Source organism: Lactuca serriola, chromosome 5, assembly GCF_051521515.1.
Source record: "Lactuca serriola cultivar US96UC23 chromosome 5, Lser_US96UC23_V15, whole genome shotgun sequence".
NCBI lineage: Eukaryota > Viridiplantae > Streptophyta > Magnoliopsida > Asterales > Asteraceae > Lactuca > Lactuca serriola.
In genome coordinates this window covers 215,351,675-215,377,834 of record NC_136412.1, presented here as the reverse complement: position 1 = coordinate 215,377,834, position 26,160 = coordinate 215,351,675, and the positions used below count along the sequence as shown (strand labels likewise).

The 26,160-nt window shown below is 39.7% G+C and overlaps 1 protein-coding gene across 1 annotated transcript; it reads right to left on the bottom strand.

Moving 5' to 3' along the window:
* Positions 1-2,727: 2,727 nt before the first annotated feature.
* Positions 2,728-3,715, bottom strand: LOC145050162 (DNA topoisomerase 2-like). Its single transcript, XM_078998453.1, has 4 exons — positions 3,563-3,715; positions 3,254-3,481; positions 3,004-3,168; positions 2,728-2,736 (listed from the first exon to the last, which is right to left on the bottom strand). The coding sequence occupies exons 1-4, from the start codon at positions 3,713-3,715 to the stop codon at positions 2,728-2,730; spliced, it is 555 nt and encodes a 184-aa protein (XP_078854579.1).
* Positions 3,716-26,160: the final 22,445 nt, after the last annotated feature.

Sequence of the window (26,160 nt, the reverse complement as noted above, 5' to 3'; positions counted from 1 at the left end):
GCGTTTCACTTCCAGATTCTGGAATAAATTTCATGAGGAGTTGGGTACTAGATTGCATTTTAGTACCACATATCATCCCCAGACAGACGGTCAGAGTGACCGGACGATTCAAACGCTTTAGGACATGCTTCGAGCATGTGTGTTGGATTTCGGGGGTAGCTGGGATGCGTATTTACCTTTGGCGGAGTTTTCCTACAACAGCAACCATCATTCGAGCATTGGTATGCCACCCTTTGAGCTATTGTATGGTAGGAGGTGTCGGACCCCCATTTGTTGGGGAGAGGTTGGGCAGAGAGTGATGGGCAGTACAGAGATCGTGCTTCGGATGACATAGCATATTCAGTAGGTCAGACAGAGGTTATTGACCGCCCACAGCCGACAGAAGAGTTATGCAGACAGACGCCGATCCGAGCTTGAGTTTCAGTTCGGCGACTTCGTTCTCCTGCAGGTCTCTCCTTGGAAAGGAGTGATTCGATTCAGGAAGAGGGGCAAGTTGGGCCCCCGATATATTGGGCCATTTCGTGTGATTGCGAGGGTAGGTCGGGTAGCCTATCGCTTGGAGTTGCCAGCAGAGTTGGGGCAGATCCACGACACTTTCATGTGTCGCAATTGAGGAAGTGTATAGCCGATGAGTCGGCAGTGGTTCCATTAGAGGATATTCAGGTGGATGCGAGCCTGAATTATGCAGAGAGGCCTGTGGCCATCAGATATCAGAAGATCAAGGTTCTGAGGAACAAGGAGGTACCTCTAGTGTTGGTTCAGTGGCAACACCGGAAGGGATCGGAGATGACCTGGGAGCCGGAGCGCGAGATGCGGGTGCAGCATCCGGAGCTATTTTTAGAGCGAGACTTCGAGGGCGAAGTCTAGTTCTAATGGGGGAGAATTGTAGCAGCCCGGATTTCCAGGTATCTTTATTGTTTATGATTTTGGTGTTTTGAGAGGGGACTCGGCGAGTCGGAGCTCAGACTCGCCGAGTAGGGACGCGATTCTGGACGCAGGATTCTCCTGGACTCGGGGAGTCCAGGATATGGACTCGGCGAGTCCGCGCGGTTTAATGAAACCCTAATTTCTCGGGTTTGGGACCTATTTAAAGGACCTTATGGCCGTCAATTGTACCCAACAGTCCATAGAGAGAAACCCTAGAGTGCTTTAGCGATTTGAGAGTGAAAGGAAGCATTTCTTGACCTTTGTGTGTTGTTTAGCAAAGAAGAGGGAAGTCCTAGCCAAGAGGAAGCAAAGGAGGTTGCTATTCTGTGGATTTGAAGCTTAGATCATCGATCTAAAGGTATGATTTCGGCTCATCTTCTGTTTTGTGGGGTATATTTGGATTTAGGGTTTCTTGTGGCCTTTGTTGGGTTGATTTGATGGCCAAATAGTCCCTTGCTAGTGATGAGGCTTTAGATCTGGATCCATAGAGGTCCAGAGAGCCTCATTCATCAAGCTTTATGAAGAACAATGGAGGTTATGACCTTGAGTTGTGATATTTGTTGATAAGTCTTCATATATGGACATATAGAGGTTGTATGTATACCAAGTCTGGGGCTTTACGTGGTGAATCAGTCTAGGAAGGCCAGATCTATGAATTGATGGAACAGATCTGACCTTAGAAGTGAGTTTGAGTGATTGCATGACATGTACTCGCCGAGTCCGAAGAGCAGACTCGGCGAGTAGCTTGAAGATTGCCTTGGATCGGCCAGTGAGTGGTCCAGTCGAGTCATGGGTTGACTCAGTGAGTCAGGGCGAGTTAGGGAAGGGTGGTCAAGTGGTCTGAGTCGAGCTGGGACTTGCCGAGTTGTTCTTGAGACTCGGCGAGTTGAGTCGGGGTGGCCCCGCGATTCTTCCAGGTGGAACTCGTCGAGTCAGGAGGAGTACTCGATGTGTAAGAAGGGAATCCTAGAGAGTTGGTGAAAACGTCTAGACTCGCCGAGTTGCCCTTGTGCACTCGCCGAGTCCGGTCAAAGTTGACCGTTGACGGTTGACCAGAGTTGACCTGTGTTGACTTCTTAGGGATAGTCAACCTTAGAGATGAAAAGTGTTAATAAGAGATGTATGATGTTATAGGGAGATTGTAGCTTGGAGGATCGAGCTCGAGTGATTTCGGGATTTGCTAGCTATCGATATTCACGAGGTGAGTCTTCTCACTATACTGTACCCGGAAGGGTTTGATTGTGTGACCGGAAGGTCGGATATGATATGAGACATATGTGTTATATGTGATAAGTTAATTGTTATATGGGCTATGTATGATATGTTTAATGTGGGCCAGAAGGCATTATGTTATGGGCCGGAAGGCGAATATGTTATGGGCCGGAAGGCATTGTAATGTGGACCGAAGGGTTGGTGTGGGTAGGACCGGAAGGTTTACCCAGCAGGGACGGAAGTCCCCTGAGACACATGGACCGGAAGGTCAGGGCCTGGAAAGGCATATGTGCGTAAGTTGTATTTTGGGGGAACTCACTAAGCATTTATGCTTACAGTTGTCGTGTATGTGTTTCAGGTACTAGCGAGGACCGTGGGAAGGCACCGGTGTGATCTGTACACACTGATAGATGATTTATGATCTTGGGATTCATATGATTTGTATTATGACATGATACGTTGAATATTTATGCCTTGTTTTGGATGAAAATACATTTTTAGAAATGAAAAATTTGTTTTAAAATTTCCGTTGTTACAGCCTGTATGAAAAAAGTAAATAAATTATCATTACTAAATGGGGTAAATGCTTCAAAGAAACTTTAATAAAACACAAAAACTTCACAAGAAACGATTTTTATGATTACTAATAAGACTAAATCAAGATGCCATGCTTTGAAAGATCCAGTAATTTTTAGAGTTTGTGCATGAAAATTATTCCCTTTTTTGTATATGGTTAGAAAAAGCTATACTTTGATAGATTTTCAAAGCATAATCCCATAATAGGGAGAAATGAATGTACAATTTGCAATATAAACAAAGTGATAAAAAATATATTTATATTTAAAAGCTGCAAAAGATACAAACCTGAAGTGCTCTATGCCATGTCTTTCTAGCTTCAATCTTCTTCTTACTAAAAGCCAAGTCTATAGCTTCACCATCTTCATCATCAGCCCAAACAAAATCCTTCTTATGCTTATCCAGATCATCAAAATACTCAGCTCCTTCTTTACCATTACTTGTTCCTAACCCCTAAATGTAACAAATTATTAGCCAACAATTTGTTTTTTTCTAACTTAAGCATTATAGTATTGAAAAAGAAGACAAAGAAACAAACCTTATTGTATTTTATTTTGAAATTCTTCACTCTGCAACCTAGACTTTCCTTCCATGCCTCATACTCAGGCATATTGTAAAAGGAAATAACATTGTTACTATTCTTTTGAGTAGCCTTAACAATTGGAGTGATGAACTCTAGTACAAGCTCAGGGACTTTTAGTAAAGATGGCCAGAATGAGTGCAAGAAGTTGATCAATAGTCCTTTGATATGTGATCCATCATGATCCTACAAAAAAATGAATCTTTTCAATAAAATGGCATTTCTTGAATTTCCAACATCTTTTATGTAAATAATTTGGAAAATTACCTGATCAACCATTATCATCAAGTGGCCATATCTCAAAGACTTGATATTGTCATACTCTTTACCATGTTGGAGTCCAAGAATCTTCTTAATGTTATGAATTTCAGCATTTTCTTGCAATCCATCACAGAGCCTCAAGTTTCTTATATTAATCATGATCTTACTTGTTGTTTCCTTTCAGTAACAGATATGCAGGGCAGAAAACACTCCAGCAGGTTTGACTATATTCTTATAAGTTGTGACATTCACATTCCCATAGTGATCTTGATAAAGTTGCTTCTATTTCCATGCCAAGTTGGCTTTTATTTGTAATATAGGAGGTCCAAAGTCATGCAAAGAAGGTTGCAAAAACTGTGGTGTTGGTAATTGATGATGAAGTGACTGAGTATCCGATATAAGAACTTCTCAAGTTGCTTCTATTTCCATGTTAAGTTGGCTTTTATTTATCTTACTGTTTAATAACATTTTTTTATATAAAACTTCATCTTATAATATATATAATACATTACAAGCTGCCTAGGAAGCACTGTCTAGAGTTGTTGGTTCAGTCCCGAAAGAAAAATGAATTTTAAAAATTTAAAGGAAGAACAATGAATTTTGGACTAAATAAATTCAGGTTAGTTCTAACTTCTAATTTCTAACTCTACTCCATACATAATTTAATTATAGTTTTCGTCTACTGTACAAAAAACAAATAAGATTATAAATAATAAAATGTATATTGTTTTTAGAAAATAGAATAAAAATTTGGAAAAAAAGACAGCATGTCATTTCTCAACTTACAATTTGTAATATTGTTTTGTATAGAATGTTGTGGAGAAAAGAAATGCTAAGGATGCATCTGGGAACATTGTACTTGGAGAATGTGAATGTTTATTTTTCTTTTCTGTTTGGTGAAAATCATCAAATGACAATCTCATTATATCTTAGGATCTTATCAGTTAATGAACTTGATCGTGGGTTTCATCAAGCACAGGTTTACATTTCTACCCCTGCTTTTATCTTTTATCTTTTTTGTTATATAATTGTATTTCCCCCTTTTTTTTATCAGGTTAATTTGGTGGTTAATTATGATCTTCCTATAAGACATGATCATCAATCTCAACCTGACCATGAAGTGTACTTGCATTGAATCGGAAGAGCAGGGTGATTTGGGCGTAAAGGTAATTGTTTTTTTAATATATTTTTTTGGAAAGAGGATTATCCCATAACGGGTGTTGTCCAGGCCAGCTTTGAAGCTACATGGCCACAAGAGTGTTGTAATAAATGACTATATAAATACTTTATAATGTATGTGACAGGAGCTGTATTCAAATTGTTATCTGGTGAAAGCTACAACATGATCATGGAAAGAATTGAGACACATTTCAACCATTATGTCACTGTGGTAAAAAAATTATATATATTTCATGGAAATATGTCTAAATAATTTGGATAATATGTAGTTAATTTGATTACATAATTATAGGTGTCATCATGGCCACATGATGAACAGTTTGAGGATTCGTTAAGAAAAGTTGGTTAGATGTAAATTTTTACGTTTTAGACCTTTTATGAAGTTGGTTTAAGTTATTTACTAAACTGCCATTTAATGGTTTTTGTGTTGTTTGGGTGGGATTTATATTTGTTGCAAAAGTTGGGAGTTATAAGAAGAGTCAATTATGCTTCCTTTCTATCAAAAGCTAAAAATCAGAATTTATCATTTAAAAGGAAACTAAACAATTTCATTGATTTATATTCTAATTTAAAGGTTAAGTTGTGTTTTGTTGCAACATTATCAAGTGGAGTTGCTCTAACTCGGGTCCTTTTCAGGTCTCAAATCAACCACTTGGAAAGCACTAAAGGTTTGACTTTTTTTTATTATTCCAAATAGCTTTTATTAATCCTTGTAATTATACTTTTATCTTTTTTCCTATCAGATGTGCATCCTTAGTTCAGTCCTTGATAAGTGCCAAAGGCTGCTTGGTTTTGAGTCAGCAGCACCTTGCGATATCTCTTGCAAACTCAGGTATGTAGCTTTATAGTATTAGAAGATCATATGTCTTGATTTCATGCATAACAATAGAGAGATATTGCAACATCTTTAATAGTGCTATGTAGCATTATAATCCTTCAAATGTGATGGAAACATATGAGGTGCAGTGGATAAGCAAAGAAAACTCTTAATCCCAATGATGTCTATTGAAGTAATAGTGAAATTCATTTGATACCAAATACTCATAGATCACTGAACTACATAAACCCTCAAATATTTATGAAAATGGAGCTTTTAAGCATTGCAAATAATCATGTGAAGCCAAATTGCTATTAGGTAGTTTAAGCCAAAACACAACTGAGGTGTGATCAACAACAATTCATCCTAGTTGAACTGTTGAAGAGTCAAAAACTAATGACAACAATTCGTATGATGTTGGCACAGGAACTTGATCATGTTGTGGAAGAACTTGAAAATATTGCTAAAGTGAATCTCCTTTAACACAGATCCATTATTTTGCTAATTGAATAGGTTTATTTATTGTTACATCGTAGAAAATTTGTTATCCTGGAGTTCCATAGATAGCACATTTGACTAGTGTCAAATTGTTCTTGCATATGCTACAACTTAAATGGGATCTTACTTAACTTAACAATGTTTTAAATTTACTTAACTTACCAATGTTTTTATATTTATGATAGATTGGTCCTTTAAAATGTTGCCAAGGTTGCTTATGCCTTTCAAGATCTATTGGAGATAGAGAAGTTGGGGAGTTCATTATTCCAGTTCCTCATGTCAAACAAGTGAAGGTTAGTTTAGTAATTAAACTCAATTTATTCCTCTTTTTATTAACAACTTTTATTTATTCATGATCTTCAGCTATCTTCTGCTTGTGGGAGGCTTGTAATTTCAAGTGATGGAGTCTGGGATGCTCTTTCCACTGAATCAGCTCTGGAATGCAGTCGCGGATTAGCTCCGGAATTAGCAGCAGCACAAATATTCAAAGCACGGAAACAAAAAAATGTCAAATTTGTAATAAAATATTATGCAATGGATTCTATTTTTTGTATATGATATTTTGTATGACATTAAATTTTATGAAATGGATTATATTTTTTGTATATGATATTTTATTTTCTATTATGAGGCATTAAATGCAAATTTAATTTGAAAATTAGTAAATCTATAAAAAAATATATTTTTTTAAACATTTAAAATTATGATACGCAAAAATGTGTGTCATCTTCATTTATGACATGGCCTTTCTTGACAGGGGCTTTCTTGATATGCATTGCGTGTCATTAACACGCGCGTCGTAAGGTTACGACACGTGAATGCGTGTCGTCTTCCTTTATGACAGAGCCTTCCTTGATACGCATTGCATGTCGTAAACGCGCGTCGTAACCGTGCGTCGTAAATGCGCGTCATCTATAGACGACGCGCAAAAGCACGTCGTCTCTCTTTATGACAGGGCCTTCCTTGACGCGCATTTGCGCATCGTCTGAGCCTTTTACGACACGCAATGAGCGTCGTAAGAGGCTGTTTTCTAGTAGTGCTCGGAAATCAAATTTTAGATCGGTCTATTTTTTGGCAAAATAATATAAACGAGAAATGAAGATATCATTAATAGGAGTTTAGCGATAAAAAGACAGTCAGAAGCGGAGCTTGTATGCGAAAGATATGTACAAAGCTTAGTCCCTACTCTTTGAGCGCAACAAATTCGATATATATTTTTCAATCGAAGATAGAATGAGAATTAGCCGATGGAATCTAAATTAAACTTGTAGTACTCACAAATACCAACATGTGGATATAATGAACGTCAAGAACAGATCTCGTATGTTAAAGATATGGACGGAATTTAGTCCCTACTCTTCGGGCGCGATAAAGTCAATACAGTTTTGTAAACCTAAGTTAGAATGAGAATTAGCAGACGAGGTCTAAATGAAAGTTGTAGTAGTCCTAAATACCAATGCATGTATATAAAGAACGTAGAAAATGGAGTTCGTATGCGGAACGTACAGACGAAACATAGGGCCTACTCTATTATCAAAACGCTATAAATAGAGGATGAATTCTTCATATTTCCTTACTCCATTCCTCTAAACTCTCTCCAGAATCCTTATCTCTTTCATGTTAAATTTCTCCTAGTTTTAGGGTGCGACAGAGAAACTATGATTCGTCAAAAAGCTGACGAAAGAAGTTTTTAGAGTCGTTGTTCTACCCGTGTAATTTCCCGGTTTTTTAAAAGCCTGACAAGTTAAGCTACACTATTCTGTTTTCAGTGTAAGTTATATTTATAGTCAGAATTCGTTATTATGAACCTATATAGAATACATGTGCTAATTATTATAAATTATACAAAATGTTATTATAATACCTTTTAACTACTCACGGTATGGGGAATCTGGTTTGAAGTGCCGCATATAGTTGTTGGATTTCAGAACAAATTAAATGACAAAATGGTCCTGCCCTCCAGTGTTTCGTGTTTGCCCCTGTCTATACATAGTAGTTAAAAAGTATTTGATTAACACTTATATAACACGAAAAACAATATTGCTCGTAGACTTTGATTTAATGATAAATCTAGACTAATAATTAGTCGCAATAAATATTAGATTGAAATCTAGTGATAATGATACTCAGGTTCGTCGAAGGAAAATAAAATTGTTAGAAGCGAAGCGCAAACCAAGTTTGGAATCATCACTTTAACAAGTGAGTGCATAGTTAATTTCATCTTACACATAGATATGAAGTAGTTAATATAAATTACATGCTATGTGTGTATATTATCTGCGTTCTTGATATATCTATGTTGGATGAACAAAATATACATGTTTTATTCAATTTTAACTGTATATGTATTTTATATACCTATAATTATGATAGGTAAAGATGGGTAGATGATATAGATGATGAAATAAATGATGAGGGGCCTTAATGTTTAAGTTGATTCAGTCATCTAGCAGAATATACATGATGACCACAGACTATTCTAGACAGTCTAGTGGAACGTTGGTAGGCTCGCAACCTGTAGGTGTTTTTGAACTATGTGTTCAACAGGTGTACTCCATCCCCCTCATGCTTTCCTTATTGAAATGTATTGCTGAAGAATCCCTTAAGTAGTGTTGTCATTTTGATAAAAATCCTTAGGCTAGGTCCCTGGCAATTGGGTTGGGTTCGGGTTGAAGGGTTAATGGGTCAGAATATATTGACCCAACACAACCAATATAATATATGGGTTGGTTGGTTGGCGGGTTGAAAACATCAACCCAACCCAACCCATATAACCCATATATGCATATGGGTTCGTGGATTTGTGGGTCGTGGGTCGAACCCAACCCGTATAACCCATTTAATAAGCAACAAATTTTAAAATGAAATTAAAAAATACAAATAAAATGAGGTCATAAAGTCTTAAATATTAACCATAAAGTCATAAACAGGAGTGACGACGATGCATGATGTATGACAGCCGGAGGACGAGAAGACGAGTGGTGTGCGTGCGACACTCCGACAGCCGAAGACTTGATGCCTCAATCGATGGAGACGAGAGATACGAAGTCGTGAGTTTGGAGACTGAAGACTAAATTTCTTTTTGATTAGGGGCTTCTTAGGGGCTACGACACGCTAAGTCAACTCGAAGATGTTTTGCAGTTTTGGAATTCGGAAAACGATTAAACGATCATCAAATATTCAAAACTGATAAATAAATAAATATGTTTGTTAAACATTATATATATATATATACATATATATATATATATATATATATATATATATATATATATATATATATATATATATATATATATATATATATATATATATAGTCAGGTTGGCGGGTTGACACGCAAACCTAAATAGGTAACCCAACCCAACCCATGAAAGAAACGGGTTGGCGGGTCAAAAATCTCTACCCAAACCCATTTATTTTTGTGTTGGGTCAGTGTCGGGTTACGGGTTGTGTCGAGGATTACCACCCCTACAGTTTAGATGCTTTAGGGACAAAATGTGAGGACAACGGGAATGGGTAATCGGGTTGGTAGATTTGATGAAAATTAATAAACTTAATTTGATGAGAGATCTATGAATTATAGGCCATTGGAATAATAGATGTTTTAAGGCATGTACTATTTCTTTTTATGCATATGTATTGTATTGACAATGACATGCCAATATTTTTAATATAACAAAAACACAATTCTTAAGAAATGCTATGATAATTTACTTATCATATTTTTGGGAACAAACTCCGCAACATATTTTCTTTAAAATGATACTCTGATTTTCAAATAAAGCATAAAGAAATAGGTCTTTTCTGGCCGTGAAATTGGGGATGTCACAGTTGGTATTAGAGCATTAATTTAAGCGAACTAGGAAGTTGTAGGATTTATAGACTTAAACTTAGAATCCTAAGAGATGTTTGTGTGATGAGTGTCAGCTATATTTTAGACAGGAGCACTAGCTTATTTTAGGAAAGATGCATAAATTGCTTTTATATGCTAGATGATTTGTGTAGCACCTGGTTCCTAGTATGTAAAATTTATCTAAGTGTTTTGCATTTTTATCCTTGGACTCGGCGAGTTGTAGGCCCGACTCGCCGAGTAGAGACGGGATATGGAACACGTTGAAGTTGGCGACTCGGCGAGTCCATATTTTGGACTCGGCGAGTCCCCGCTGTCTGATGAAACCCTAAATTTCAAGGGCTTGCACCCTATTTAAACCCTCTTATCCGCCCCCAAGCTCGCCCCTTCACCCTCAAAGCTCTCTACTTCGTCCAAGCCTTGTTCCTTATGAGATTGAAGCATTTTGGTGTGTTTTCTTGAAGATTTTGAGAGGAAAGGAGACTAGATCAAGAAGTGAAGAAGGAGGCTAGGCATCTTGGTGTTACTTCAGTGATTTCCTTGAGGTATAACTCAGTTTCCCTCTACTTTCATGCTTATAGTCCCTTATAGCTCCATGAAAGTCCTTCTTGAGCCTTTCCCCAAGCTTGGTTGTGTATTAAGGTTTGTAATAAGTTGTTTAGCCTCTAGATCTAGGCATGATTGAGCTCCAGGAGCTTGGATCTACTGCCTTTATGGAGCCATATTGCATGAAAGCCCTAGATCTAGTCTTTTAGTGCATTTTGAGCCCTAAAACCTTCATTGGTGTTTATTTACACGTAAAGTTGGAAACGTTACGTGTTAATCGAGCCCTAGAAACCCAGATCTATGAATTGCATGAGTTGGATTCAAGCAAAATCGAGTATATAGTATTTGCATGTGACAGACTCGGCGAGTCGTTCATCGGAATCGGCGAGTTGAGTTGCGAGTCCCCGAGTTTTCCCCCTTTTTGTGTTTGCGGGGTGGAGTAGTGAGTCATGGGGTGTGACTAAGTGAGTCGGAAGCCAGACTCACCCATGAATGAACTCGGTGAGTCAATGCCCTGACTTGGCGTGTTCAAGGCAATCTTCTTGCCTCAAGAACAAACTCCGCGAGTTGTTCATCTAAATCGGCGAGACTCAGCGTAGCATGTTCTTCGGATGAAGATGAACTCGACGAGTTGTTCATACAACTCGGTGAGTAGGATGAAGGACTATTGGACCTTGGTTTAGAAGGAAAAATCGTCGAGTCGATGCCTAACTCGACGAGTAGAGACGGGATGTTGGTCAATCGAATGGATAGGGACTCGGTGAGTTGGCAAGCCAACTCGACGAGTCGGGTCAACTAGAAGTTGACTTTGACTTTGACTCTTGGTTTGGTTAAGGGTAAATGGTCATTTTACCCTGAGGTCGTTTAGCAATACTTGACTGAGTGTTTTGTGGGGATAATAGCCGGAGGATTCCCAGGGAAGCAGCAGCAGAAGACAGTCGGTTCCCACACCGATCAGCAGCTACTTTGAGGTGAGTTACCTTCCAGTAGCGGTGGGTCTACGGCCACAATGTCGGCCCACCAGTAGGAGTTGTATGATAGATGATTGTCTCTATGATATTCATCTAAGGTTGCTACTATCTATGATATGGTGATGTGCTAGTATGATATGATGCTATGTGCTAGTGACAATAAGGGGATATAGTCCCCAGATTACCAGTCGATAGGTCCGAAGGGGCGGTCGTGCCCAGCCATGCTAGATAGATTATGTGATATATGTTAGGTGGTAGTAGTAGAGGGTGAAATAGTCCCTAGTATCCGGTCGAGAGGACCGAAGGGGAGACCAGCACCCATATATGCTACTCAGTATTCGGTCGAGAGGACCGAAGGAGAGACCAGCACCCAGATATGCTAGTCAGTATCCGGTCGAGAGGACCGAAGGGGAGGCCAGCACTAGATATGCTAGCCAGTATCCGGTTGAGAGGACCGAAGGTGTAGGTCGGGCACCCATATATGCTTGAAAATATATGTTTGTTATGTGATTGTTTGGTATGTGGTATGTGGTATGTTGGGGGAACTCACTAAGCTTCGTGCTTATAGTTTTAAGTTTTGGTTTCAGGTACCTCTTCTTCGAAGGGGAAGGAGCTGGCGTGGTAGCGGTACGTCACACACATGCTTTGTATTCTACAATATGAGATCTTCCTAGGGATTGCACTATGACACTATTATGTTTTTTATAAATGCTTTTCCAAGACACACAATATCTTTATAAAACAATATGATCGGTGAATGTTTAATTCTAATATTTTGCTAAGTATATGTTTTAAAAATAAAATTTTTGGCTCGTATTTTTGGAATGTTACAATTTGTGTGATAGTTATAAAGATGCCTTATATGCTATTATTCAATCGGATCTATGGTTTGTTGCCGACCGGATCCGGAAACCTTATGTGTTCAGATTTCTAAACGTTCGACTACGATATTAGAACTGGCATGTAACTCTTCAGAGAAACAAGGAGAATTTAAACGTTTATCATAAATAAAGATCTAAATTCACATACTTTTGTGTATAGATCAACATGGCGAGAACCCGAACCTGTGATTGAGCGTGCATCGGAAGTACCAGTTGCACCCGAACCAATCATAATGGCAAGAGTCCATGTAGTGATTAGGGATATGATGGATTGTTAGAAATATGGGTTTAATGGCACTTGAAAATCTGAGAATCGTGATTATCACTTTCAAATGGAAGTATTTCGGTGGTACTCCCAAATACCCAATTGGATAAGACTCACAGAAAATTAGAGAGAAAGAAAGAGAATGAGAGGGTATAATTTCATGAGTACCAGAAAAAGAGACCAAAGCTGAATTTTAGATCCTTGTCTGAAAACTGTCACAAACCACCAAAATGGTCATAAAAACAGGAACTCGACCCTAGCTAGGGGCTCTGCCCCTTGGAACCCGCCAGGGACTTCCGCCCCTTGCACCCCGCTCCCAGGGGCGCTGCCCCCGGACCCCCATTCGCTTAGGGGCTCCGCCCTTAAATGACAATGTACTTTGATACTGGATCAAACTTAAACAAGTGTGTAATCCACACCTTCTTTACCTGTTTAATATATATGAAGATCACTTTTGGTCAAAAAAGTAATCCCATTACACTTAAATAACATTAGATGATAACAAATCACCAAAAAACCTCCCCCATTTATGTGTAATTTTAATTAACTTAAAGTGAAACATAACACCAACATACTGATACATAAATAAAATGTCATGACGATTGAATTTCACATTAGTATACTATACAATCCAAATATTCGAATATCAGGGTGTCACTAAGGATTGAACCCTTTATGTCCATAGTGAATACATGAAGATAATACACTCAATAGTTTACATATCAGAAATTTGAACTTTGGTAAGAAAGTCAACAAAATGTTGATTTCTAGAAGTCGTGTTGATTTCTGAATACATGTCAAAGCTAGTGGGAGGATAAGTATTATGTTAGTAAGATAATAATTATTGTGCTAGTGGGAGCATAATTATTATGGTAAGTGTTGCAAGTTAGCAATGTTAATTACAGAAAACAAAGGTTTCAATTCGCAAAGGTGCAGGGTTTGAAAAGTAGTTTTGCTATAATTAAGGGAGACAAATTTATCCTTCATTTCGAAATCTAAAAGCTTAGATTGAGATTTTAATCAAATTTAGTCAAATATATATGAATGTTATGTTGGAATGGTTCAGCATAAGGAAATTCTATATATGGAAATGTTAATTACGTTCTCGAAATTTGACTATGATTAATGCATCCCTCTTCATAATCAAAAATTTTGAGAACATGGCAAATAGAAATATTATAGCAAAAGACTGATCAACTATCATGTCTTTATGTTAGACATTATGAATCGTATACCATATGCTTTGGGTATAGGATCGATTGCATATTCTATAATATTCTCATGTTCTAAAATTTTCCAAAGGCCTATGGCATTAAGAGGGAAAAAGGACTAGAACCGGTTATGACTAAAGTGGTTGAGAAACTGTTAATGACAATCTATGTTTCGCCAAGGATTGGTCGATTAAGGACAGTTGGAAGTATAATAATGAATGGACCATATTGACATTATTATGAATATACATGAGTCTATTAATAATGAATTGTCGTATGGCAAATATGGATTTTTTCCATAGGGAGTTGAAGAATAGATGAGAAAGTTAGAAACTTTTATGCAAGATGGATGTTCAAAGGAATGTACTTTGAATTTTAGACTTCATGGAATTGTCTTGTAATAATTTTCAAAGGATTATTTTGTAATATCATTGGTCAAGTCTCTGTGACTTTTGATACCTAGAGATTTCAAAAGAATCATTGCATGATAGTTTAGAATCTAACAATTTCTAGTAGTGGAATTCTTATACTTGCAGTAATGATTTGGAATTTTGAAACGAGCATCATGGAAATGTTTTTCAATTGATCTATTTCACAAAGTAAGGACCATAGACAAACGTAGTGTGCATGCTTGGAGCATGGATAACTATTTTTTACACAAACATAGTATGTATGCTTGGAGCATTGCATAACTATTGTTTTAATTCAAGTATTAAGTTTATTATTCGAAACATTGTACAATGAATAATGAGTAATAAATATGACTCAAAAGTTTTGGGCCATATAGGATTAGTATTATTCTTGTGTTTCACTTTGCATGTTTGTCTAGGACAATGTGGCTGTAGTGTTCATGAGTACTCCTGGAATAAGATTCGAGTATTGGATTCAACCCATGCTCATTTGAATCACTTCATGGATTTTATCATGAGTGATCATGAGACGATAATATCTTATATTTTCCAAACAGATACATGTGAGTTGTAGGTGCGATGCGGTTGCACATTGACATATGTAAACACAGTAGTAACTTGGTTGTTATAAAACATATCGTTGTGTGTAATTTGATGAGTAAGTACAAGAAAACATTTGGGTCGAAGTTTATCAGTTCCTTTTACCCCATGTGGATAAAAGCGATATATGTGGGCCTCTCGATGATTTAATGATGACACCCCTAAGTGCTTGGCGAAGCCTGGACTGATTTGATTTGTTCAATTAGTCGGTCGTCATAAATCAAAAATCAGGAAACAATAGATGGACAGAGAGAATGATTAAAATCCATGTCTCATGTCCATATGATATCTAGAATGGAGGAATATATGATCCTTTATCTTATGGACACGTCATTGACTCGATCAGAGTTCGACAACGGATTTTAAGAGCTACGATTGCTAGTCGGGTTGGGGTCATGCTTGCAATAATAGTTATTAGAATTATCCAATTGGGAGACTATTGGATTAGGTATCTAAGCCCATAACTATTATTGGTATGTACTTGAACCGAGAGTAGCATGGTCCATTTGGGTTCAATGGCATCGGAACAAGTTGGATAGACTTTTGTGAGAAGAGGATATTTATGATTTATTAATATATTATAAGTTCTAATATATTAATATGAAATCATATTATTTAATAAGTATTGATCAAGAATTAGTTTGGAATTAATTTTGTGATCAAAAGAGACTAATTAAATAAATGGGGATTGATTTGGTAAATCATTCATTCTTATAAAGTGGGCTTATGATCCGTAGTTCTTCATGATTTGGCTAAACCCATGTGGTGACCCATGGATACCCATGGATGTTAAAACCCATGGATCATGAGGAATATGAAAAGTCCTGAGTTACATGGTGTAACCATAATGTGCACACTATATAAGAAGCCTCATATCTCATTAAATTGGCACTAAGTGGTGACTAGTGATAGACACGTGAGGGCAAGCCAATTTTGAGTGCATATAATCTTCTCTCAAGTTATTCCAATTGTTGGTGGTGTTGTGTGAACCATTTGAGGTGCAACACTTGGGGCACTAAGCTCTTTCAGGTCCAAGGAATCAAGCTACAACAAATGGTATGTCATTCAACTATATTTCAAATTGTAGATACTCCTTAATATGCTAGTTAGGCTGATACGTTGGAAATAATTGATATTTGCATCTATAATAGAGAAAACATAGATCCAAGGTAGATAGGGCTACATGTACACCATAGGAGTGTTAGAATGCTTAAAACCCAACACAAAGATCATCGCCAAGTTCTATGAGAGGGCTCTTTTGGTTCCATAGTACGCTACAGATGAGGAGATGAAGAAGACGAGATATCATGACATGGTCAGGGATGACATCAGGGATTTTGTGCGCTTCTCAGGGTTCAAGACCCTGAATGATATGATTGAGAGGGCCCGTGAATAGGAGATTGAGTTGGAGCTTCGGTCGAAGCGCAAGCGAGAGTAGTTGTAGATTGTCGTGGGTCAGGCTAAAAAGCCCAAAGTTTTTGATTCGCACTCTAGGAGTCAACAAGGTCGAGTCATCTGCAACAAAAAAAATAGGTGGGCCTGTCGATTAGTGGGTTTGGGTTTTTACAAATGTAGGCAGACTGGTCATATGAGTAGGGATTGCCCCCGGAGTGCATTGATCTTCTTTCAATGCAACCAGGCAGACCATAAGAAGGCCGATTGTCCGAGATTTTCAGGAGGGTTAGTGGTGGCACCTGGAGCAGCCACCTTGAGGATTACTAATGGCCGTCAAGGTAAGGCAGAGGCACCTTTTTTGAAGAGAAGGGAATTTTAGCTAATCGATGAGGCTCGTATAGCACCAGATGTGGTTACCGGTATGTGTCTTATTTATATTTTTTTATTGCTTTCTTTATTTATGCTCATGATTATACGTGATCTTATATATGGAACTTCTTGGTCAATGGTTTTACTGCATAGGCAACTCTTGTATCTCTTGCACTTAACAAGAAATTTTGTGATGCTCCCAAAATTCTAGATTACCATTTGTAGGTTAAGATTGCTGATGATCATTCTGTGAGTGCTTCGAGGGTTCATCGTGAGTGTGCCCTGAACATGTTTAGCAAAAGGTATTTTATTCATTTGGTGTCGTTTCCTCAACAAGGATCAAAATTTATCATCAGGATGTAGTGGTTGGGTCTCAATGGGGCCATGATTGACTATGAGCTCTAGCTAGTGAGAGTTCAAATCCTAAGTGGGAAAAAACTAGTTATTCCTAGCCAGGGAGCTTCACATGAGCTAACTCTTTGTTCAGCCGCGTGGGCCAGGAGATAACTGCAGCATGGTTGTTCTGGCTTTCTAGCATATGTGGTGGATACTGGGGTTGAGGGGGCGATGAAGGTGAGTTAGGTGCCCATTGTGTAGGTTTTCCCCAATGTGTCTCCTGAGGATTTTCCAGTAGTGCCTCCAGAGAGGCAAGTTGAGTTTCAGTTTCATCTGGTTCTCGAAGCGACTTCAATAAACAAAGCATCGTATCGCTTGGCACCACTGCAGATGCATCAGTTGTCTATGAACCTTCAGGAGCTTACCAGGTGTTGAATAAGTTAACGGTGAAGAACCATTACCTACTCCCAAGGATTGAGGACTTATTTGACCAGCTTTATGGTGCATCTTGGTTTTCCAAGATTGATTTGCAATCAGGGTACCATCAGATGAGGGTCAGGGATGATGATGTACATAAGACAGCCTTCAGAACTCGTTATGGTCATTACTAGTTTGTGGTGATGCCATTTGGGCTCACCAATGGACCAAAAATGTTGATGGATCTCATGAACCGGGTTTGCAGGTCGATGCTGCAGCGGTCTATGATAGTATTCATAGATGATATCCTGGTCTACTTCAAGACTAAGACGCAACATGAGGAGCACTTTCGAGAGGTGTTGGAGACCCTCAGAAGGGAGAGGTTGTAGGCCAAGTTCTCCAAATGTAAGTTCTAGTTGCAGGAGGAGCAGCTCTTGGGGTACATTGTCAACCATAAAAGTATATTTGTCGACTCGGCCATGATCAAGACCGTGATGCCATGGGAGGTTCCGAGCACTCCATCTGAGATTCGGTGCTTCTTAGGTCTCACAGGATATTATCGAAGACTTATACAAGATTTCTCGAAGATTGCAATGCCTCTAACCCATTTAAAGCAAAAGAATGTTACTTTTCGATGGGGGTATGATCAGCAGTTGTCATTCGAGACAATGACACATAGATAGTGTAAGGCCCCGATCCTCGTGTTTCCCAAGGGCATGTATGATTTTTTGGTTTATTGTGACACTTCTATATCAGGTTTGGGAGTTTTCCTTATGCATAGGGTGCATGTGATTGCTTATGCTTCGAGGCAACTGAAGCCTCATGAAACAAAATATCCTACGTATGATTTGGAGTTGGGGGCTGTGGTTTTTCCTTCAAGATTTGGAGGCACTATCTGGATGTAGTTAAGTGTACTGTCTAAAATGACCAAAAGAGTTTGATATACCTTATGGATCAACCGAATTTGAGTAAGCGGCATCGGAGATGGTTAGATGTGGCAAAGGATTATGATTGCAAGATTCTGCACCACCCTGGTAAGGCCAATGTGGTGGACAATGCTTGGAGCCGTAAGGCAGGGAGTCCTACTATCAGGGATATTTGTTTGAAGATGGATAGTACTTCGCCTTTATTGGATATGATGAAAAAGGATCGGCTAGAGGGATTGAAAAAGGAGAATTGGAAGGCTGAGTGGATTAGGGGACCGATTCCTTTTTTTTATCAGAGACTGTTGAGGGTTGTTGACTCAGTGTGGCAGAGCATGGGTTCTGATTAGTGGTGCAGTAAGACAAACAGTTCTAGATTAAGCCCATAAGTCAAAGTTTTTTATTCATCCAGGGGCCAAAAAAATGTATCAAGACCTGAAGTTGAGTTATTGGTGGCCCTGTATGAAGGGGGATATAGCATGGTTTGTTGAATGGTATTTGAATTGCAGGATTGTTAAGACCGAACAATAGAGACCCCTCGGCAAGATGTAGCCGTTACCCGTTCCCATGTGGAAACGGGAAGAAATTATGATGGATTTCATCACAAATATGCCATGGACGACACGTGGAGTTGATGTTATTTTGGTCATTATTGGTAGATTGAGCAAGAGTGCACATTTCATACCGATTAATGAGAGCATATCTGCTGATAAGTTAGATGATATCTACATTCGGGAGGTAGTGGTTCGGCACGCGATGCTAGTTTCAGTAGTTTCAGACCGGGACGTTCATTTCACCTCCATGTTTTGGAAGAACTTTCATGAGGAGTTGGGTACTCAGTTGCATTTTTGAACAACATACCATCCCTAGACTGATGGACAGAGTGAGTGGACGATTTTGACGCTCAAAGATACGCTCCAGGTGTGTGTATTATATTTGGAGGGAGTTGGGATACTTATATTCCACTAGCTGTGTCACACCCCTAAACCGAAACAGGGGAAACATTCGGGGGTGGATGATGTCATATGTAGTATCACAATAATTGCATCATAGTAATCAAAGTAAACACAACCATTGCATTGAATATATATATATATATATATATATATATATATATATATATATATATATATATATACACACAAACACATAAAAAGAAACAAAATAAAGACACGACTGTATGTGCTCCATCATCTCAAAATATGGTGACCTACCTGTCTACTGATTTCCTGAGATTAGAAGCAGTTTTGAAAACAATATGAACATTAAGCTGGTGAGTTCATAAGCATATTTTTGTAATGAAGTCCTGTTACTAAATAAGTGAAAAAGTTTGTATGTTTTCCAAGAAAATCAAATATTTTCTAACATATGTGTTTGTTATAGTGTTCCATGAAGTATTAGTTAGAATGCCCGGTTAGCACCAAATGAATTGAATATTATAGTTTTGAATGTAATGCCCCTTTTTGTATGACAACCCTGGATATCACCAGTATATATATATATATATATATATATATATATATATATATATATATATATATATATATATATTAGTCTTATTAATTAAAATAAAATCGTGAATTGAAATCCCTGGAATTCTCCAGTTGTATTATGAAATAGTTCTATTAATGAAAATAAAACTAAAGAAGAATGAAATCTTGTAAACAAAAAAGTTACTTTATATTATTATGAGTTGTATAACCCCATGCTTGTTATGACCTAGAGACCTTTACGACTTTCTTCAAGTGTCAGATATATGACATTTGTCACCCCAGATTTGCCTGCCTAATTGTAGCTAGCAGTTCAGGTGTGGGACTATCTGTCCCGAATAGATCTATTCACAAATCTCAAGCTCTCCCTCCAGGAGACTCTGGTTATACTATGATAGGATTTAGTTCAGTACCCCAAAGGGTACAATTTTGAAGCAGAGTCTCACAATTCTGTATAATCTAGTTTGCGTACAGTTCTGTATTAATCTACTATATTTAAACCTCTGTGTGTATACTTTATAGACACATAATTATACTTAAAGAATTATGTAATAAAGTATCCTTGTTACCCGAGAATATCATAAACTAAGTCTATCATAGTCTACATGTTTAACAATGTATAAACTTTGAATTTGTGATACTGTATTTTAAAACCCCAAACTATACCAATTAGAGTTTGCATAAATATTATGTATTTGGTTCATGAATTGATCTAAACACTACGCAATTTGGAAGTAAGTTGAAAACGTCCCTTATGCTCATCATAATACAAAGGGGATAAAATATCTAAATATTTTTTTAAATGTGGAAACCGTATGACTATATTCATTGCATCAGTTTTAAGTGTTTTAAAATACTTTTGTATAAATTCACAAATCATTTGTGTTTGGCTCGTACTCTCCCCCTGACAACATTAAAACCATAAAAGTATAAGGGTATGAACTCACTGTTGGTTGTGTGAAATTTCGAACAACGAAAATGGGAGTGAAGACCCTGGGCTTGATGTACGCGACACTTAACGGGATCCTAATAACAATTAAATTCATATATGTATTTTTATTAGCGAAAACATTATTTATACTGTTGGAAAAACAATTGCTTTTGGTTTACGAATGTTACCGGGACTCGAATGAATCGGAGAGAGCGGTTTTTCAACATAGTTCACCACTTAGGAAGGTTTGCGGCCGCGAAAGGGATTACGGCCGTGAACTGTTCTCGTTTGTGAACAACCCTTGAAGGGTTTACGGTCGTGAACAGTGTTCTTGAAGGAATAATGAATTTTTGAAGGGTTCACGGCCATAAACGGTTTGCGGCCCTTGAAGGTTTGAATATTTGAAGGGTGTACAGACGTGAACTCAAGAACAACCATGTTTGATCTGACGAAAAACGCGTTTTAGATTCTCTACAATAACGCCCAAAGATGATTCTTGAAGATTTTTGGAAGAAAAAGGGTATTTTTGTAACAACGTAAATTTCCCAAAACAATTTTTCATTTTTAAACCATACTTTTAATCATCAAAAATTGTATCAAAACATAATGTATCCAATGTCATCATAACAAAACAATTCCTAGAATCTCAAACGTAAACTCTATAAGTGTGTACGGATCATGCCGGCGCCTTCCCGCGATCGTCGCTGGTACCTAAAACACATATCACAATAACTGTAAGCATAAATGCTTAGTGAGTTCCCCAAAATACCACATACAACACATACGCCTTTCCAGGCCATAACTCTGTGGGACCTTCCAGTCCAAGTGTCTAAGGGGACTTCTGTCCCGAATCCCGGTAGACCTTCCGGTCCTTCCCGTATCGACCTTCCGCTCCGTAACCTCTTGACCTTCCGGTCCATATCATCTTGACCTTCCGGTCCTTATCATACATAACACATATATATCACATAACAGCATACAACACATACATCTCATAGCATATAAGACCTTCCGGTCACACATAGGTACCCTTCCAGGTACAGTATAGTGAGAAGACTCACCTGAATGAAGTCGGATAAACTCTCATGCTCAACGTCCCGACCTAGCCTCCTCGTATCATTCAAATAACATTCCCGATCAATACTCTCTCATAGTCTCATCCCTAAGGATTGGGTAGAAGACCATTCTACACTTCGTGAATTCTCTTGAATCAGTTTTGACCAAAACCCTAAGGTCAAAGGAAGTCAACTGTCAAACTTTGACCCGACTCGTCGAGTGCACATGGGCGACTCGGCGAGTCCATGGAGGTCATTTGAATCCTTCCAGCCTCTCATGGCACGTTGAGTCATCCCTCCACTTGACGGTTTCCTCCTGTCACGAATCGCGGGGAACCCCGACTCGACTCGTCGAGTCCCCTTATGAGCTCGGCGAGTTGCTTCCATGATCATACTCAAATGACCTTCATTGGCCAGATCTGCTTGTCAAACCTATAGATCTGACCTTCCCCAACATGATAACCATGTAAAGGTTCGAACTTTATGCTTATGCATCACACTATCACCTCTATATGCAAAAATAACCCTTAATATGATATCCTAAACCCCAAACTCATAAAGGACTGCATAAAGCTGGAGAATAGGGACTCTCTGGACCTCTCAAGGTCCAGATCTGATAATATTGACACTAGGGGACATAACATACACTAGATCTCTTAGCAAAAAGAAGATAAAAAGCCCTAGATTCATGAAATCAATTGCTTAATGAAAATGGACATGAATCCTTACCTCCCACAACAGCTCTGCATGAAATGATGGAAGATTTGAGTCCTACAAGACTGCCTAGCTTAAAATCCTCCATTCCCTTTGCAAAACACACCAAATAATGATGAATTAGCCCTCCTCTTGCACTACAAACGTTCTCTCTGCTCTCTAGGGTTTCTTAAGGGTGTAATGGCCGCAAATGAAGGACATAAAGGCCTTTAAATAGGGCACAGACCCCGAGATTTAGGGTTTCTACCGCCAGTGCAGACTCGCCGAGTCACCAAGCCGACTCGTCGATTCCAATCATTAATCCAGTCAGCAAGTTGCGATCCTACTCGATGAGTCTAAGAGCCAACTCGTCGAGTCTTTCTCCTTAACTAAAAAATAATGAACAACATAGAATACCTGGGAATCGGGGTGTTACAATTCTCCCCCACTAGAATTAGTCTTCGTCCTCAAATTCTTGCTCAACAAACAACTCGGGGTGCTACTTCCACATCTCTAACTCCGGCTCCCAAGTCAGCTCAGACCCTCTTCGATGTTGCCAATGGACTTGGACCAGGGGAACCTCCTTGTTCCTCAGAACCTTGATCTTCCGATCTCGGACCACGATTGGTCACTCAACATAATGTAGGCTCACATCCACCTAAATATCCTCCAGCGGCACCACTGCCGACTCATCGGCTATACACTCCTCAACTGAGACACGTGGAAGGTATCATGAATCTGGCTCAACTCCGCAGGTAGCTCCAACCGATATACTACCCTACCCACCCTCGCGGTCACACTGAACGAACCAATGTACCAGAGCCCTAGCTTGCCTCTCCTCCTGAATCGAATCACTCCTTTCCAAGGAGACACCTTCAGGAGTACGAAATCTCCCACTTGGAACTCACGCTCGGATCGTCGCCTGTCCGCATAACTCTTCTGGCAACTCTAAGCCGTCAACAACCTCTGCCTGACCTATTGTATCTGCTCAATCTTTTGAAGCACTATCTTAGTGCTGCCCATCACGCACTGCCCTACCTCTCCCATACAACAACTCGAAAGGAGGAATGCGGATACTCGAATGGTGGCTGTTGTTATAGGAAAACTCAGCCAACGACAAATATGTGTCCCAAATCCCTTCAAAGTCCAACACACATTCCTGAAGCATGTCCTCGAGTGTCTGAATCGTCCGCTCACTCTGTCCATCCGTTTGTGGGTGGTAAGCGGTACTGAAATGCACCTTCATACCCAACTCCTCTTGGAACTTCTTCCAGAACCTGGAAGTGAAACGTACATCTCGATCTGAAACAATCGAGATCGGTACTCCATGTCACGATACCACCTCCCTTACCTACAACTCTGCCAGTCTCTCTGCAGAAGAGCTCTCACTGATAGCAAGGAAGTGAGCGCTCTTCGTTAGCCGGTCGACAATCACCCAAATCGCATTGACACCCCTCGTGGTCCTTGGCAATTTGGTGATAAAATCCATGGAAATCTATTCCCATTTCCACTGGGGAACCTCAAGTGGCTGCAACTTGCCATGCGGACGCTAGTGCTCAGCCTTAACCCTGCGACAGGTCAAGCACCTCTCAACAAACCTTGCAACATTCATCTTCATACAGGGCCGCCAATAGTCTTTCTTCGGATCCAAATACATCTTAGTGGCCTCGGGATGGATGGAGAACCTCGATATGTCCACTTCCTCCATCAGAATGGTACGTGCCCCACCTGCATACGACACCCAAATCCGACCTTTAATAGTAATCAGCCCATGGTTATCGGTAACGAACTCAGACACCTGCCCAATCACCCACTCCCTCTTGCGGTTCTCCGGTATCACGGCCTCTGCCTGGGCCTCCCGAATGGTGTCCAACACTGGAGTCATCACTGACAACCGCATACAAATGTCTCGAATCGGGGCACTCTCCGCCCTACGGCTTAGGGCATCAACTACCACATTAGCTTTGCCCAGGTGGTATAGGATCTTACAATCGTAATCCTTTACCACGTCCAACCATCTCCTCTGGCGCATATTCAGGTTAGGCTGATCCATCGAATACTTCAATCTCTTGTGTCCGTGTATATGGTACATCGAACCCCATACATATAGTGATGCTAGATCTTGAAGGCGAACACCACTGCCCCCAACTCCAGATCGTGAGTGGGATACCTTGTCTCATGAGGCTTCAGCTGCCTCGATGCATATGCTATCACATGCCCCCTCTGCATAAGTACTGCACCCAACCCCGATATCGATGCGTCACAATACACCACAAAATTATCCATCCCTTCTGGGAGGGCTAACACCGGGGCCTCGCATAATCTAAGACGAAGTGTCTCAAACGAGGTCTGCTGCTCCGGACCGCACGAAAAAGCAACACCCTTCCGGGTCAACCTGGTGAGAGGCACGACGATCTTGGAGAAATCCTTGATAAATCTCCGATAGTAGCCATCCAATCCTAGAAAAATCCTGATCTCGGTGGGTGATCTCGGCACCTCCCACATCATAACCGCCTCAATTTTGGCTGGATCGGCCAATATCCCATTATGGTTGACGAGGTGACCCAAGAACTGGACCTCTTGTAACCAAAAATCACACTTGGAGAATTTGGTGAAAAGCCTCTCCATCCTCAATACCTCGAGAATCTCTCTCAGATGCTCATCATGCTGCTCTCTTGATCTCGAATATACCACAATATCGTTGATAAACACGATCACCGACCGATACAGCATCGACCTACACACCCTATTCATGAGATCCATGAACGCTGCCGGTGCATTAGTGAGCCCAAAAGGCATCACCATGAACTCCTAATGCCCATAACGAGTTCTGAACGCCATCTTCTGGATATCTTAATCCCGCACTCTCATCTGATGATATCCCGACCTCAAGTCTATCTTGGAGAACCAAGACGCTCCCTGCAACTGATTGAATAGATCGTCGATCCTCGGTAATGGATAACGGTTCTTGACCGTCAACTTGTTCAACTCCCAGTAATCAAAGCACATTTGGTGTGAACCATCCTTTTTCTTGACAAAAAGGATCGGCGCTCCCCATGGTGAACTACTTGGTCTAATAAACCCCTTCCCCAGCAGCTCCTGAAGATGCAAGGATAACTCCTGCATCTCTGGCGGTGCAAAGCGATAAGGCGCTTTGGCGATAGGCGCTGCCCCCGGAACCAAATCGATGCGGAACTCTACCTGCCTCTCGGGAGGCACACCCAACAATTCCTCGGGAAAAACATCCTGGAACTCGCGCACTATCGGAACATCATCAATTGAACTTGGACTCCCAGCGGCCACTCGTGTGTCCATCACGTTGGCTACAAACCCGCTGCAGCCCTGTTGTAAACTCTGCCTTGCTCTGGCAGCCGAACAAAAAGCTGACCGACATCGGGTACCCTCGCGGTACACCGTAAGTACTCCCCTACTGGGATCTGGTATTGTCACGAATTGTCGCTCGTAGTCTATAAAAACCCCAAATCGGCTCAAACAATCCATGCCCACTATGACACACATGTCCCCCATCGCGATCGGGACCAGATCTATCGGGAACTCAACACCGAAGAACTCGAGTACACATCCTCGAATTACATCCGCAGCATACACCGCTCGCTCATCAGCTATAGAAACTCGTCGAGGTCGACTCAACGCCTCTCGCCATATATTGATGTGTTGACTAAACATTAAAGAAACAAATGACCGACTCACACCTGAGTCAAATAACACCAAAGCAGGTACATAATTCACAAGAAAAGTACCTACG

Bases quoted from the DNA above. Each gene is read 5' to 3' on its own strand.
- LOC145050162 (XM_078998453.1), bottom strand. From the start codon at position 3,715: ATGATTAATATAAGAAACTTGAGGCTCTGTGATGGATTGCAAGAAAAT. The intron at 3,482-3,562 runs GTAATTTTCCAA...ATTTTTTTGTAG, and splicing joins TGATGATAATGGTTGATCAG to GATCATGATGGATCACATAT. The intron at 3,169-3,253 runs GTTTGTTTCTTT...TGTTACATTTAG, and splicing joins TCAAAATAAAATACAATAAG to GGGTTAGGAACAAGTAATGG.